Below are 16,631 nucleotides of genomic sequence, written 5' to 3'. Positions count from 1 at the left end.
CAACCACCTAAATTTTTTTTGTGCCCATCTGCAACTCAATGTGTCATCTTTATCTCTCTGTATGTCCATCTTTTCAGAGATGGTTGCGGGACTCAGCCGTTTGCTATGGGATTTTAAATCAAACAGCTTTCACCCATCTAATCTCCTAACTTATTTTATTTGGCTACCAGTTTCGGCAATTTACTGTGGCATCTTCAGGGCTCTGACTGACATGTAGGAGATTCCACCTCTTTTCTGGTGAAAATAACGGCCAGCATTCAAATATTGGTATCTGTAGATTTCTGCTTGCCATAGTGATCACTTCAACCATCAACTGTGTCGGCAGTTGATGGTTGAAGTGATCACTATAGCAAGCAGAAATCTGGCCCGTATTTTGACCAGAATGGAGGCGGAATCTTGCTACACGTTGGTCAGGGACCTGAAATGGCATAGTAAATCGCCAAAACTGGTAGCCAAATAAAATAAGTTAAGAGATTAGATGGCTGAAAGCTGTTTGATTTGACCTCCTGTCATCTTTATGGTGAGTAGCAATCTCTCCTTCTTATAATATTGCTCATATATGGTTAGATTTAACTGAGTGCCATAAATGGAACCAACTGATTATTTATAAGTTAGAGTTTCCACCTAATGTTTTTCCCTCCAGCCATCCAGTAGTACTTCCAGCAGTGAAGAGCAAATCAGAGAGTGGCCAGAGGTTAGAGGAGGTGGTCTTTTGGCTGGAATACAGACTTTAGGCAGTAAGCAGATCCAGTTAACTTACGTGTAAATTGGAGTTTTCAAGTGATATTCTCCCTCTAGTTTGAGGTGCAGTCATAGGAATTGCCAAGGAAATAGATAAGGTGGTCATTTGACAAAGGATGGTGGACAGACATTGATATTGTGAATCCAAGTATACTTTACATGCAACTCAGAGAAGCAAATATACCAGAGTTTATAGAGATTCAAACAATGGAAAGCCCAGGATGGAATAACAACTATATGGAATTGCTACTCACCACGTAGAGGAGGCATTGACGTGCAGACAGGCACAGTGGTAAAGAATGTTTGGAAGTATTTGAGCTTTCGAACAAAGTCCTACTTTAGATGAAGAGAAGTCAAACATGTTCACAACCATATAGGACAGTCTAAACAAGTGGCCGTGTGTGTGTGTGTGTGTGTGTGTGTGTGTGTGTGTGTGTGTGTGTGTGTGTGAGAGAGAGAGAGAGAGAGAGAGAGAGAGAGAGAGAGAGAGAGAGCTGCGTCTTTGTGAATCTGTGTGTTTCCTACTTCCAAAGTAAGTAGCTGAAATATTTGTAGCATTCTTCTTCGTTGTGGCTGTCACCAACTCAACATACCGAGCGAGGTGGCGCAGTGGTTAGCACACTGGACTCGCATTCGGGAGGACGACGGTTCAATCCCGTCCCCGGCCATCCTGATTTAGGTTTTCCGTGATTTCCCTAAATCGCTTCAGGCAAATGCCGGGATGGTTCCTTTGAAAGGGCACGGCCGATTTCCTTCCCCATCCTTCCCTCACCCGAGCTTGCGCTCCGTCTCTAATGACCTCGTTGTCGACGGGACGTTAAACACTAATCTCCTCCTCCAACTCAACATATCTTTTGTATAGATTCACGAATTCTGCAAGCAAAACTGCTTTATACAAAAATACTTTTACACACACACACACAAAGGTTAATTTCTGAGTCTTATAAAAATTAACAATCATGATAGCAAATTGTTTACTTTACATGATTAAAAGAGAGGATACATTTTGTACACTGGAGCTTACAGTGGCACTTGTAACAGTCACATCCCTCTTCGTATACTTCTGTCTGGCTACTTCAACAAGGGGTGTACTGTTTATATGGACAGATATTACAGTTGACTAGATGTTTTTTACTTTCTGTGGGAGAGTAAGACCAAGGCTGTGGGAAAGTGCATGCCTGCCTAATCAGAGAGGACTTCATAGATAAGGGGTAGCCAATAAAAGGCTAAAGAAAAGTGAGTACATACGTATGAAGAAGAATCACTTGTTGTCTGAAGTGGAGGTACATCTGTCTGCCAGTTCTTTACAAGATGACTCAAGAACACAGGTTTGCAGCAAAGCAGGGATCAATACGAAAATTAAATATGATGCCGTTGTAGACCAAATCTCAACATAACGTGCTGGCAAATGGAATGGTGGAAGAAACTGTTTTTTATCTTTTTATAATGGCAGCTGTGAACGTTTTAATTTCTTATCAAAGAATCAGAAATAATTAGGATAGAGGCCACCATTGGCAAATGTCCTACTGCCATTATGAATGATGTTTGCAAGGAGAGGGGACATACATGAACTGCTACTTGATCAAAATGAGTACAACAGCAGCCATCCATGAACGAATCTCTTTCACAGGAAGATAACACATCTCATGAGGGTACAGAAAAACAAAGTGGCCCAGTGGAATGTCTTTAAGAAGAAAAAACAATGTGTTGGTGCCCTTATCATAGAGATCAACTTGCATGCCAGAGTATTTCAAATTGTACCAAACAAGGGTAACTATTGTTAAACATGATAATGAGAATCTGTGCAGATGTTTTTCAGTAAAAATGTATTGAAATATAAATAAAGTTGATGTGCTTAATTTTGTAGTAAACTTGTTTTATTTTGTAACTGTATTAAAGAAGAACCTATGAACTTCCATTGTATGTTTCCATATTTGTACATATGGATGAGAGTATAGAATGGTAGGTACTGATAGATATGGCAGATATGTCTGTGATTCTGTGAGGTACATACTGCAAAGAGCTTTGCACTCAGTGTTAACTGCCATTGGAGTGTACAAAGTATGCACAGCAATAAGCAGATAACATTTCGATGCGAAAGCGAGCTTCCTTTAATTTGTGCTCTTTAAGATGGATGGAACAAAGAAAATGTTCTATCATGGTATAAAATGAATTGGAGAATGTTTTTTTTTTATAGAGTGTATGGAGGAAACACTGAGTAAAGTGATTATGCTTCCAAAGTGATTGTGTAGTTTACTGTTGTATGACTGTTATAAAAACTGAACAAGCTTTACAGTGGTCTATGTCAGGTTACAGGCTAGGCATTTGAAAGTGTTGTAGTGTGTGTAATTTATACCAGTGACCCACTGAAATAAGTATAACTGTGGTTTACTAACCATGTGAATGTAAATAACAACAGTATTATGAAAAGGACAGATTGCTACTCAGCACTCCCACAGGCCTTGAGTTGCAAAGAGGCACAATGAAAAGGCTGCTAAACATTAAGCTTTCAGACAAAAAAGTTCTTCCAGCAGTCTTTTCATAGGGCCTTCCTGGGACTCAGTGCCTGCTCTATGTAACGAGTAACAAACTGCTGTATTCATATTATTCTTATTTTATTCTGGACTTTCCATTTTGTGGAATGTGTGTAACTTTTGTGCTTAATTTTAATTGGTTCAAAACATATTGTGTGGATGGTTAAGACCCATTCCTCTCTGTCCTCAGTATACAACAGCAGCAACATTGTATAAACAAGACGTTACCATCGGCTATTTCAGCTTATATTTAGCACTGCAGCATACTTGTCACTTCAGCACTGGACAATAAAAACAATATATGGACATCCATATCATAGACCATCTCCCTTACAGTAAAATTCGTGAGCTGCTGTCTGATAAGCAATTCCTGTAACCTTAATCCCTGAAGAGTAAACTGGGTACAATAACAGCTGTATAAGATGCATGAAGTTGAGAACTATGTCTCTTGGAATGAGGAGTTATGGTACATGTTGGTACACACACACAGCAGGTATAAATGTTTAGTAAACAAGACAATAGGTCTTTTGTACCAAAACAGGTCTATCTGTTGGTGTAAGTATCAGCAGGTGTGGGCTGAAGTTGGGCATTTGCTATCATCTGCCACAGACAATTGTTACATGGAGCTGCTTTCAGATCATGTGCGTCTGGCTTGTTTACCCAATGTGAAGGAAATATACATGTTCAACAATATACTATACTGCCCTACTGCTTTTGCATGATATTGTGTTTCAGCAGACACACCTCTTAATTGAGGGTACTTGCCAGGATCTCAAGTTCACTTGCCACCCCCATTGCACTGGCCTGCATGCTCACTACAGATGTGCTCATGTCACAGACTCTATTCCTATCAATCTCTGTGAGTGTGTCTGTGGTTGTGGAGGGATTGTGATTTGACTTAGTTTACATTGTTCTACAAATCCTGCAGCACAATGAACACTGCGGCACACATATTGAAAGGATATGAGGTGGTACTGCTTAAATTGTACTGAGAAAGGTGGCAGTGTTTAACATACTGTATTACATTCAAAATGAGTGAGCCTCAAATTTCCTTCCAGTCATCCGGAATTACATTTTTCATCGTTTTCCTGAATCATGTGAGGTGAATGCTGGGGTGGTTTATCTGAAAAAGCCACAAACAGTTCCTGCTCCACCCTTACCTAGTCAAAGCTTCTGCTCTATTTCTAATGGCTTGAGTTGTCTGTCCAGTGTGATATCTAGTTTCATTAATGTAGTTCACAAATACTCTTTTTTAATATTGCATTACAAATACCAGATCAGTAAATCTGGTAAAAAAAATTGTGCATACTTTTTTCGAAATTTATGTCTACATAGAAAAATTCGGAGTAGGTATTAAAATCCATGGAGAAGAAATAAAAACTTTGAGGTTCGCCGATGACATTGTAATTCTGTCAGAGACAGCAAAGGACTTGGAAGAGCAGTTGAACGGAATGGATGGTGTCTTGAAGGGAGGATATAAGATGAACATCAACAAAAGCAAAACGAGGATAATGGAATGTAGTCGAATTAAGTCGGGTGATGTTGAGGGTATTAGATTAGGAAATGAGACACTTAAAGTAGTAAAGGAGTTTTGCTATTTGGGGAGCAAAATAACTGATGATGGTCGAAGTAGAGAGGATATAAAATGTAGACTTGCAATGGCAAGGAAAGTGTTTCTGAAGAAGAGAAATTTGTTAACATCGAGTATAGATTTAAGTGTCAGGAAGTCTTTTCTGAAAGTATTTGTATGGAGTGCAGCCATGTATGGAAGTGAAACATGGACGATAAATAGTTTGGACAAGAAGAGAATAGAAGCTTTCGAAATGTGGTGCTACAGAAGAATGCTGAAGATTAGATGGGTAGATCACATAACTAATGAGGAGGTACTGAATAGGATTGGGGAGAAGAGGAGTTTGTGGCTCAACTTGACGAGAAGAAGGGATCGGTTGGTAGGACATGTTCTGAGGCATCAAGGGATCACCAATTTAGTATTGGAGGGCAGCGTGGAAGGTAAAAATCGTAGAGGGAGACCAAGAGATGAATACACTAAGCAGATTCAGAAGGATGTAGGTTGCAGTAGGTACTGGGAGATGATGAAGCTTGCACAGGATAGAGTAGCATGGAGAGCTGCATCAAACCAGTCTCAGGACTGAAGACCACAACAACAACAACAACAACAACAGTTGCTATTGTGACTATAATGCTTGACTCAGCAGTATCCCATTTTTTTTCGTTCTGTTAGACACACCTGTTTTCACAAACTTTTTAAAAATATTCATCTGCAGAAATAATCAGTTCCTCATTTAATCAGAAATTTTGTCTTCTGAAATAGGACAGACTAAGGCAAATGAGGCAAAAGCAGTTTGAATCCCAGCTGATGCTTTTAGACAGTGTGGAGTACTGCTGTGATGGTTGAAATCTGGGTTTAAGAGAGTTGTCTTTTGGCTATTTTTCTGTGTGCTGTTGCTGTGATGGCTGAAGTTTTTGTCTAAGAGCATTATTTTTTGGCTGTTTCTTCTATCTACTCATGTTTCATACAGTCCAGCATTGAAGTACAATAGAAGCCAGTTGTAGGTCATCTTTTGTATATTGGGATTACTCTATGGAAGCTGCAAAAAGGTATGTCTATCATCTTTTTCAACAAACAAAATAGTCTTTCCCTTATTTGATGAATTATAGTGAGCACTCAGTTTTGTTGTTGTTTGTGCTCAGAAATGTGATTATGTACAAAATTTCATAAACAGTCATGAATCTTTCCAAAAAGTCTTGCGGATTATGCCTAAACATGATGTAATTCTGTACTGAATGTTGTTTATTATTATTGTTATTATTATTAGTATTATTAATGAACAAGCCATTTCAAAAGATGAGAGTTCATTTTGAGATGCTGCTTAATAGTAGATTTTTCAGTTGACTGTTATGACTGTAAGTTGCACCGGAAGATGACCCCTCAGAGTTTGAAACACTTTTATGGGTTAATTGGAGACTAGTTTGTGACCAAAGGCAATTTTTTTTTGTAGTACAAAATTTATAGGACATAGTCAAGGCATAACAAATTTGACCATGGATAAGATGGAATTGTTAAATTTTGCTTTGAAGTATTCTGCCACAACTCTCTTTGGTCCGAAGCTAACAGTTGTTACACACAGTGTAAATAGACTTTTTTCTCCCAGTGCTGTGAAGAATTGTATTGTACGTACTGAGATATAATATCAAACTATTTCACATCTATCAACTTTGTTGTCTTTCATTATCATATCGCGAGCTTTTTTAAAAATTAATTTCTGTATAATGACATCACCTACCAGGCACAAGTGCTTTTCAGGTTCTGTGGTGCTCAGTGTATAAAACTACTTTAAATCAAAGTTAAATTACACTGAATCTAATGTTTACCAATCTTTTATGCTAGAAATCGCACTAACTACATCATCTTGCTGCCAGCCAACATCTGAATGTTGTTTCCACTTGAAACTTTCAGCAAAGCATTTCAAGAATCAAGCTGCACTGCAGCACTTTAACAAAATGTCCTACTCTTTCACAGAAATATACCACTTATCACTCTCACATTTGTTGAATCTGAGATAAAGCAAAAAATCATATGAAGGCTGAGTGATGAACTCTTCTCAGGTGATCAGCCGAGTGGTTGCGTTGTCTTGTCACAACATTTCGATGAGTTTTGTACCCATCATCCTCAAGTGGGGTCACCTCTGTTGAGGATGATGGGTATGAAACTCATCGAAACATTGCGACAAGATGACACCACCACTCGGCTGATCACCTGGGAAGAGTTCATCACTGGAATACGCTGACAAGGCCTGCAACTGCATTGTATGAAGGCTTGTTGAAAAGTAATTATTTATTCTGTTCTCAATATCGATTGGGATATAACATGTCATGTGTATTACTCAGTCGTCGACTTTCCCACTTTGCTAATGCAAGTTGCAAATATCTGCTCAGAATTGGAGCACGTATCATGGGGTGTGACGTAACTATGTCAGTGCATGAGGAACAACATGCTGTAACCGAGTTTCTAACTGACCACACATGGAACATCCTCTCCTTCAGTGTGACAATACCAGACCACACAAGAGTGCTGCGACACCTGCAACAATCTGATGCTTTGGGTTCACTGTCATCAGTTATCCTCCGTACAGTCCCAACTTGACCCTATCCAATTTTCATCTGATTCCAAAACTTAAAAGAACACCTCTGAGGACTTCACTTTGATAATGATGAAGCAGCGTAAGCTGAGGTGATTCCCAACAAAGTCAAACAGTCTTCAGTTACAATATCAACAAACTTGTCCCTCATTGAGAGAAATGTGTTCATCACCAGTGTGACTCTGTTGAGAAATAAATATGTAGACATGAAGAATAAAGATGTGGAATGTTAATAGTTTTTTTATTTCCATTTAAAAAAAAAGAAAAGCTATAGGAGTTGTCACAAAGAAAATTTGGAGTCATTACTTTTTAGCACAACCATGTAATTATTCGATGATTCATTGTTTTGCACATCCACAAGCAGTTAAATTGGAGACACCTGCCTAGTACGGCCATCCTGATTTAGGTTTTCCGTGATTTCCCTAAATCGCTCCAGGCAAATGCCGGGATGGTTCCTTTCAAAGGGCACGGCCGTCTTCCTTCCCTAATCCGATGAGACCGATGGCCTCGCTGTCTGGTCTCCTTCCCCAAAAACAACCTAGAAACAACAACAACACCTGCCTAGTGGCGTATAGTATCACCTATCAGTCTGATGACTGTAGCAATATAACATGGTATGGATTCTGCAAACACTGAAAGTGTTGGGAGCCAACCTGACACTTGACTTCTTAAATCTTGTGGAAATTGCTTGAAGTTAGTTCAAAGATGAGTTCACCTTTGTACATGAATAACTGGCCTTAATTAAACTCAAATTAATCATTGGACATTTTTACAGGCCACCTAATTCTGCCATAACAATTATGGAGAACCATTCAAAGAAAGTCTAAACACAGTGGCACAAAAGTATCTACTGGGGATAGACAAGAAAATCTGTGGATTAATCACAAGTGGTATGAACAGACAGTCTCGTAAAGTAGTTCTGAACACATTTTCCAAAAATTGTCTGGAGCAGCTAGTTTGTCAATCCAAACCCAATGGAAATATCCTAGACATTGTAGCTAATACAGGCCTGGCCCTATTTACAGTGTCTATATAGAGACAGGGATTAATGATCATGATGTCATCATACCAAAGATGGTTATTAAAGGTAATGAATGCATCAAGAAGGCTAGGAGAGTTTTTATGCAGGTGATAAGCAGATAAGCATTTGTTAGCATCCTGTTTAGACAGTAAATTTAAATCATTTAGCACCAGTAAGATGTACATAGAGAAATTATGGGGCAAAATTTAAACTGATTGCAAATCATTCCGGGAAGAAGTATGTGTCAAGTAAGTGGATTAAGGACGAGAAAGATCCAAAATTCAATAAATGCTGAGGAAGCAAAGGCTTTTGCACTCTCAGTTCAAAAGAGAATGCAGAAATATCAATGGGCAAAAGTCAGTAGAAATTCGTGTGCCTGTAAAAAGAAACATGCACAAAGCATACAACAATTTCCACCACAATACCTCAGAAAAAGATCTTTCCAAGAACCCTAGAAAATTCTGATCCTATGTAAAGTCACTAAGTGTGTCAAAGGCTTTTGTCCAGTCACTTGTCAACCAGTTTGATGTGGCAGTAGAGGACAGTAAAAGGACAGCTGAAGCTTTTAAGTTCATGTTTAAAAATTATTTGTGCAGGAGGATCATACAAACATATTGTTATTTGACTGTCTTAAAGGCTCCCATAAGGAGGACGTAGAAGTAGGCATCCCTGGCATTGAGAAGCAATAGAAAGAATTGAAAATAAGTCACCAGGTCTGGTTGGAATGCCAGTTTAGTTTTACAGTGTGTAGTCTATGACATTGGCCTCTTACTTATCTTGCATTTATCATGAATCTCACCCAGTGGAAAGTCCCAAGCAACAGGAAAAAGGCATAGGTGATTACTGTATATAACAAAGGTAAAAGAACAGAGCTGCAAAATTACAGACCAATATCCTTAACGTGGGTTTGGTGCAGTATTCTTGAGCGTAGTCAGAGTTTGAATATTATAATTTTCCTAGAGACAGAAGGCCTCTGTTTACAAATCGGCATGTATTTAGAAAGCATAGCTCATACGAAACTCGCCTTGCCTTTTTCCCACACATTGTCCTGCAAACAATGAATGAAAGGCAATAGGCACATTCCATATTACTAGATTTCTAGAAAGTATTGCGACGCTTTTGGCTGAAGAATATTAACAGACATTTGAACATACCAAATGGTTTCCCAGATATATGAGTGGCTTGAAGACTTCTTAAGTTATAGAACCCAGAGATAGAACCCTGGAGGGTGAGTGTTCATCAAAGACAAGGGTATCATCACGAATGCCTCAGGGAAATGTGATACGACAGCTCTTGCTCTCTTTATATATAAATGATCTTATAGGTAGCATGAGCAGCAGTCTCCAATTTTTAACTGATGACACTGTAGTTCACTGGAAAGTGTCTTCGTGTAATGACTATAGGACGACTCATGTCGATTTAGACAAAATTTCTATTTGGTGTGATGAATGGCAGGTTGCTCTGAATGTAGAAAAATATAATTTCATGCAAATAAGTAGGAAAGGCATTCCTGCATGTTCAGATATAGTACTAATGATGTGCTGCTTGACACAGTCACCTCAATTAAATATCTAAGCGTAAGACTGCGAAGTGATATGACAGAATGAGTACGCAAGGTTGGTACTGGTGAAGGTGAATAGGAGAATTCTAGGAAAGTGTAGTTAATCTGTACAGGTTAACTGGCACGACCCATTCTCAAGTGTGCAGGTTTCCGCAAGGTCGAATTAAAGGAAGACATTGATGCAATTTCGTAGGTATGTTGCTAGATTTGTTACCTATAGGTTCGGTTGGCATGCAAGTATTACGGAGATGCTTCAAGAACTCAAATGGTAATCGCCAAAGGAAAGGCAACGTTTTTTTGGAAAACGTTATTGAAAAAAATTACAAAATTACATTTTTGACTGACTACAGAAAATTTCTACAGCCACTAATGTATATTTCATGCAAATACCATGAGGCAAGATAAGAGAAATTAGGACTCGTACAGGAGCATATGGACATTCGTTTTCCCCTCGCTCCATATACGAATGGAACAGAAAAGGGAAAGACGAAAGGATGTGGGTTTTTCCAATCCCGGGAGCGGAAAGACTAACCTTAGGGGGAAAAAAGGACGGGTATACACTCGCACACACACACATATCCATCCACACATATACACACACAAGTAGACATCTCACAAGCAGACATCTCACAAGCAGACATATTTAAATATGTCTGCTTGTGAGATGTCTGCTTGTGTGTGTATATGTGTGGATGGATATGTGTGTGTGCGAGTGTATACCCGTCCTTTGTTCCCCCTAAGGTAAGTCTTTCCGCTCCCGGGATTGGAATGACTCCTTACCCTCTCCCTAAAACCCACATCCTTTCGTCTTTCGTCTTTCCCTCTCCTTCCCTCTTTCCTGATGAGGCAACAGTTTGTTGGGAAAGCTTGAATTTTGTGTGTATGTTTGTGTTTGTGTGTGTGTCTATCAACGTGCCAGCGCTTTCGTTTGGTAAGTCACATCATCTTTGTTTTTAGATATTTTTTTCCCACGTGGAATGTTTCCCTCTATTATATTGGAACAGAAAAGGGAATGACTAGTAGTGATACTCTCCGCCATGCACTTTATTGTAACTTGTGGAGTATGTATAAAGACTTAAATGGTGTTCCTGATGAGTTTAATAGAATTATGATCTGGTAGGCTGTGGGCACACACAACCATCATCTGCATGGAACTTGTGACACAATTCAGGAGAGGTGATATGCTGCACTGCCCTGCTAAAGATAGAGGACAGGTCACCTGTGGGGTGCTGCATGGGAACAGACAGCCAGGTCAGAGGTTCCTGTCTCATTCACTGGGGAGAGATGTAGATGAATGTATCATGGACTCCATTTTCTCGTGTATAAATCTCCCCCACATGAGACTGCATCCATCATGTGCCTCAGTGGTGTTCATCTGACAAGTGGGATGCGTCAGTTGTGTGTCTGTGTGTGTTTTCTTTACACACTCGCACCCTACAGTAAGCAAGTACACTAATTATATGGTCCTGGTATCATTTTCCCACTTGTTTGGCATTATTCTGTCTGTGTTAATCTCTGTGCTGTGTGGTATTTGGTGCACAGAACTAAGTATGTGTGGTGGAGCTGCAGCACCCCATTGCAAGACAGTGGTTCTAAATGTTTATTTTGTCCAGTTCTGAACTGCTGAGTTATGTGTTGGATTGTGAGCTGTCTATATACTGGAATACTCAAGATTTACTTAGTTACATTTACTATGAGTGTATTGCTACATGTCTGTACTTTCTCAACAAGAAAGACAAAAAAGAATTACTTGATTTTGCATGAAAACAGCTCAAGCTGCAACAGCCATGTTTTGTGAATAGTCAGTTAAGAAGTTCTAATTCCAATACCAATTTTAGTTATACAGTATAAGTACAGTGATGTGCGATCCCCCACCTCACATGCTTCCACCTCCCAAAGGGCACAACCTTCCCTCTCCTCCAAGTCTCCTTGTTCCTGTAATGTGTAGTTGCTTGAATATGATATAGTATGTGGAAACTAAAGAAGAAATTCCTGAAGCTTTTTTGAGATGTATCATCACTGTCTGTTTACTTTTGTTTATGTAGGTACTGCTTTGTTCAATTAGCTGAATCAACAAATGCAGACAAAACCATGAAGGAATTAGAGAAGATTAAATTTGGATCAGGAACTTTAAAAGTGGAGAAAAAGTTTTCGAAAGATGAAGAGGAGCTGTCACCTGAGGCTATTGATCCTTATACGTAAGTTTTTTTTTTATGTACTATGTATTTATATTATATCATTAATATTGCTGTCCTTTGTAATTTTAAATAGCAAGGCATAGTAAATGAAATGACAGCTTGATAAAGACAAAAATCTACATGTAAAGTGGGAGAAGACAGATACAAACTAGCAATAGCTGATAGAGACAATAGCTTTGGAAGCAAGTATCTGTATATCCAGCAATAGGAGATCAAAATTAGCAACTACATTTATTCTAAGTGATTTAACTGCTTCAATTTTAAATAGGTACAGCTTCTCAAATCTCACACTTTCTCTTTCTGCTGGCAGGTAAAGAAACTCTGATTTTTAAAGTAAGTCTGTCTGCCATCTTTCATTCTCTTTTATTACTATAAGCAAAGCTAGTGGAATTTTCTTCAATCTATATTTCTTTTTATTGTTGTATATTATAAATGAAGGAATAGATATTTCTGAGGTACATGAGCATTGGCACTCATTAATTAATTAATTGCTGGGGTCACTGTGAAGTTACTATATCATCTTCATTGCCATTCCTAACACTGTGCAAAGTGATTGAAGATAGGAGGAAGGGCAGCATGGATCATAAAATTTTAATCTGTTTATTGCAGATTGATTTCAGCTACAATATAGCTGTCTTTAGTGCAATTATATCCAAATCATGAAGACTCGTCATAACAGTTGTGACTCGCCGATCTTTCAAAGTGCCACCGCGCAGTTACGCGCGTCCTCTATATGTGGAGCTGTCTGCCAGCCATGCAGCAGCGGTGCCACCTAAGCGGCCAGCCAGCCAGCCAGCCAGCGGCCTCTAGACTCGGACTCAGTTTGGATTTGACTGTTAAAGTGTACACACGTCTTACTTTGTTTACTTGATCTGTGACTTACATGTATTGTGTCGTCCTTGATATACATTTGTTCAACTTGACGTTATAACAATTGGCGACGAGGTAGTGAATTTTTCTTTTTCATCGTTGAGCCACAGGTTCCATGGCTACTTTAGAGCAACTATTGCAAGGTCTCATCGAACAGCAAACGCTTCTCACAAATGCGATTCGTGATTTCGTCGCGGCATACAATGCGGCGTCTCTCGTCGTTGTCTCTCCCTCCTTTTCCTCCTTACGACGAGACGAAAAACGTCTTCGACAGCACTTCTTGGCATTTCGTGTCACGGACAACCAAACATGTAAGTCTCTGTTCCTTTAATGGATTTCACCTCAAATGTATCGGTTGTTGTTGCAATTGGCTCCTTTGAAACATCCTGCATCTTTGTCCTTTGCTGAAATGTGCTCACTTCTGTCCGTATATTTTCAAAAGCATACGCATGTGGTAGCCTCTCGTGTTGCCTTTTATCGTTGTCAAAAACGACAGAATCAATCCTATTGCGCTTGGGCTGCTGAACTTCATGGCCTCAGTTGAAAGTGTCCATTTGTTACTGACGTTCACAAAGTATCCTATGCCGATTCCTTGGTACAGGATGCTATTATCCGGTCGGTGCCCGACAAAGAAGTTAGGCAACATGCCCTTCAGTTGACAAATCCAACTCTAGATGAAGTCCTATCCATCGCTCAGTCTTTTGAAATTTCTCGCTCCACTGGAGCACAAATAGTGGCAGGGGGTGACGTCGGGGACGTACAACCTCTGTGCGCTGTTGACGAAGCATGCGGCGTGTGCCCGCCGGCCAACGTGGCCGCAGTACGCTCCCAAGTGCAGCCTCGGCCTAACTGTAAACAAACCTCTAAGAAACTGCAGCAAACCCCATGGCAACTTCCTTCATGTCCGCAGTGATTTACGAAACATTAACGAGAGGATTGTCCCCAACGTTGGGCCATGTGTCTCAAATGCAAAAAGATGGGTCATGTGTCATCCGTTTGCAAATCCGACTGCATACCTGATGTTCATGCACATGGCGCTGATTCTGCTTCTGTGTTGTCTGTCAATTGTACTTCTTCCCTTTCAGGGAAGCTATTCCTCACTGTCCAAATACTTGGTCGGGATGTTGGCATGCAGGTGGATACTGGTTCTGCTGCCACTATCATCAATTCTGAGACGTATCTTCAGTTGAGTTCTCCAATCCTGTCACCAGGCAATTACGGATGTACAATAAACAGAAGATTTCTCTCTCGGGACAATTTGATGCTGAGGTAACTTACAAATCTGTCGTTCACACTGTTCCCATATTTGTGGTCGACCGTAGTAATGCGGAGAATCTTTTTGGTTTCGATGCCTTTTGCGTTTTTGGATTCTCCATAGATGACTCTGTCAATATCGTCTCTGATGCTATTCCTTATGCTAAATTGGATTCCTTGGCGAGGACATTTTCGTCCCTTTTTTCTCCTGGGTTAGGCCGTGCAAACGACTTTGAAGCTCGTATCATGCTCAAACCCACTGCTCGGCCTAAGTTTTTACGGGCTCGGCCCATTCCTGTGGCCCTTCGTGATCGGGTCAAACGGGAGCTGGAGTGTCTCACTGCTTTGGGGGTCTTGCTTCCTGTCACTTCCAGTGAGTGGTCCCCTCCTGTCATTGTCGTTGCTAAGCCTAATGGTGATATTCGTCTCTGTGGCAATTTCAAAGCCACTGTAAATGCTCAATGCCTCATCGACACTTACCTTATGCCTTGACCTGAAGAATTGTTCACTAAACTTGCTGGAGGCCAGTATTTTTCTAAACTTGACCTGTCAGAAGCTTATCATCAAGTTCTTCTCGGCGCTGTTTCCCGGCAGTTTCTGGTCTCAAATTGAAAAAGAAGCTTTGACCATTATTTATGCTCTTCATAAGTGTTTTTCTCTATGGATCCAAATTTCATCTTGTTACGGATTACAAACCACTTGTTTCCTTGTTTCATCCATCAACGTCACTTCCCAACAAGGCTGCACACCGCCTCCAGCTTTGGGCTCTTTACTTGTCTCGTTTCAATTATGATTCATTTCCGGCCGACGGCTCAACATGTGAATGCTGTTGCACTGTCTCGCCTTCGCATGGGTCCTGATCTGGCACTCGATAGGGACGAACTTTTGTGTTTCCAACTTATGTTGCCGTGCAGCGGGTTGTGGATGGGTTCCCCATCTCTGGGGACCGGCTGGCAGCTGCTATGGGTTCTGATCCTACCCTCTCCCTGATTTACGCTGTATTCAGAAGCGTTGGTCAGTATGTTGGTCCGCTAAGACTTCTGATCTGTTACGGAACTACTACACTTTGCGTTACCGCCTCACAGCTAGGGACGGTTTTATCCTCCTTTCCACCCACAATGCTTCGCCGTGTGTTGTGGTACCTGCGTCTTTGCGGGCTTTGGTCTTGCACCTCCTTCACCAAAGGCACTGGGGTGTCTCTCGCACAAAATCTCTTTTGCGCCATCATGTGTACTGTCCCGACATCGACTCTGAAATCGCACACATGGTCGCTGCCTGCGGCCCTTGTGCGTCACAGGCCGCTGACCCGAAGTCATCTTTGTCACTGTGGCCATCGCCTGAGAAGCCCTGGGAGCGCATTCATGCTGACTTTGCGGGACATTTTTTTAGGTACTTATTGGCTTCTCGTTATTGACTCCTACTCTAACTTTTGTTTCATTGTCTGTTGCACGTCGCCTACTACCGTGGCAACCACCAATGCTCTAGCTCGCATTTTCTCTTTGGAAGGCCTTCCCTCTACTCTTGTTACTGATAATGGTCCGCAATTTGCCTCTTCCGATTTTGCGGATTTTGGTGCCCGTCATGGCGTCATACATGTCACGGCCCCTCCGTTCCATCCACAGTCAAACGGTGAGGCTGAACGACTGGTCCACACATTTAAGGCTCAGATGAGGAAACTCCTGACTTCTTCTGCTGCTGATGATGCGCTTCTCCAATTTCTGGATTATTACCGTTTCACCCCCATGGGCGACCACAGCCCGGCTGAGCTCATACATGGCCGACAGCCCTGCACGCTACTTCATCTTTTGCGGCCTTCCACCTCACGGCCGTGGGTGGCGTCGCTTGCCCGGTTCACCACCGGCGGACCTTGTATGGGTACGGGGATATGGCATGCTGCCAAAATGGAGTCCTGGCCGCATCTTACAACACCGTGGCTGACGCCTGTATGAAATCCAGATGGACATGGGTGTTGCAGTGCGTCATTTGGACCAGCTTCGGCCTCGTGTGCCGGCAATGCCTGTTCCAGATGCCGCTACACCACCTTCGGCTCTACCTGACGCTTGGGATCCTGGAATCTCTCATAACAATAACCACACATGGCACCACATTGGCTTTACAGATAACAGTTTAACTGCTACACAGTAGCTGAAATTGATCTGCAATAAACAGATTAAAAATTTACAACTGGTGCTGCCCTTCCACCTATCATGGATCTCATTAATTCAGTCACTGTTGCGAATGGAAATAAACCTGACTGTACAATAATGTCTCATCATTTTTCTATATTTACAT

The 16,631-nt window shown here is 40.9% G+C and overlaps 1 protein-coding gene across 4 annotated transcripts in view; it reads left to right on the top strand.

Annotated features, from left to right (window-relative positions):
• LOC126203389 (homeobox protein slou-like) overlaps positions 1-16,631 on the top strand; it is a 143,136-nt gene that overhangs the window by 70,266 nt on the left and 56,239 nt on the right. For all 4 annotated transcript variants that reach the window (XM_049937694.1, XM_049937696.1, XM_049937695.1 and 1 more), the window contains exon 5: positions 12,063-12,215. In XM_049937694.1, coding sequence (XP_049793651.1) covers positions 12,063-12,215 — 153 coding nt within the window. The remainder of the gene's footprint in view (positions 1-12,062; positions 12,216-16,631) is intronic.

This window comes from Schistocerca nitens, chromosome 9 (genome assembly GCF_023898315.1).
Source record: "Schistocerca nitens isolate TAMUIC-IGC-003100 chromosome 9, iqSchNite1.1, whole genome shotgun sequence".
NCBI classification, from domain to species: Eukaryota; Metazoa; Arthropoda; class Insecta; order Orthoptera; family Acrididae; genus Schistocerca; species Schistocerca nitens.
This window is presented reverse-complemented; position numbering and strand designations above follow the sequence as displayed.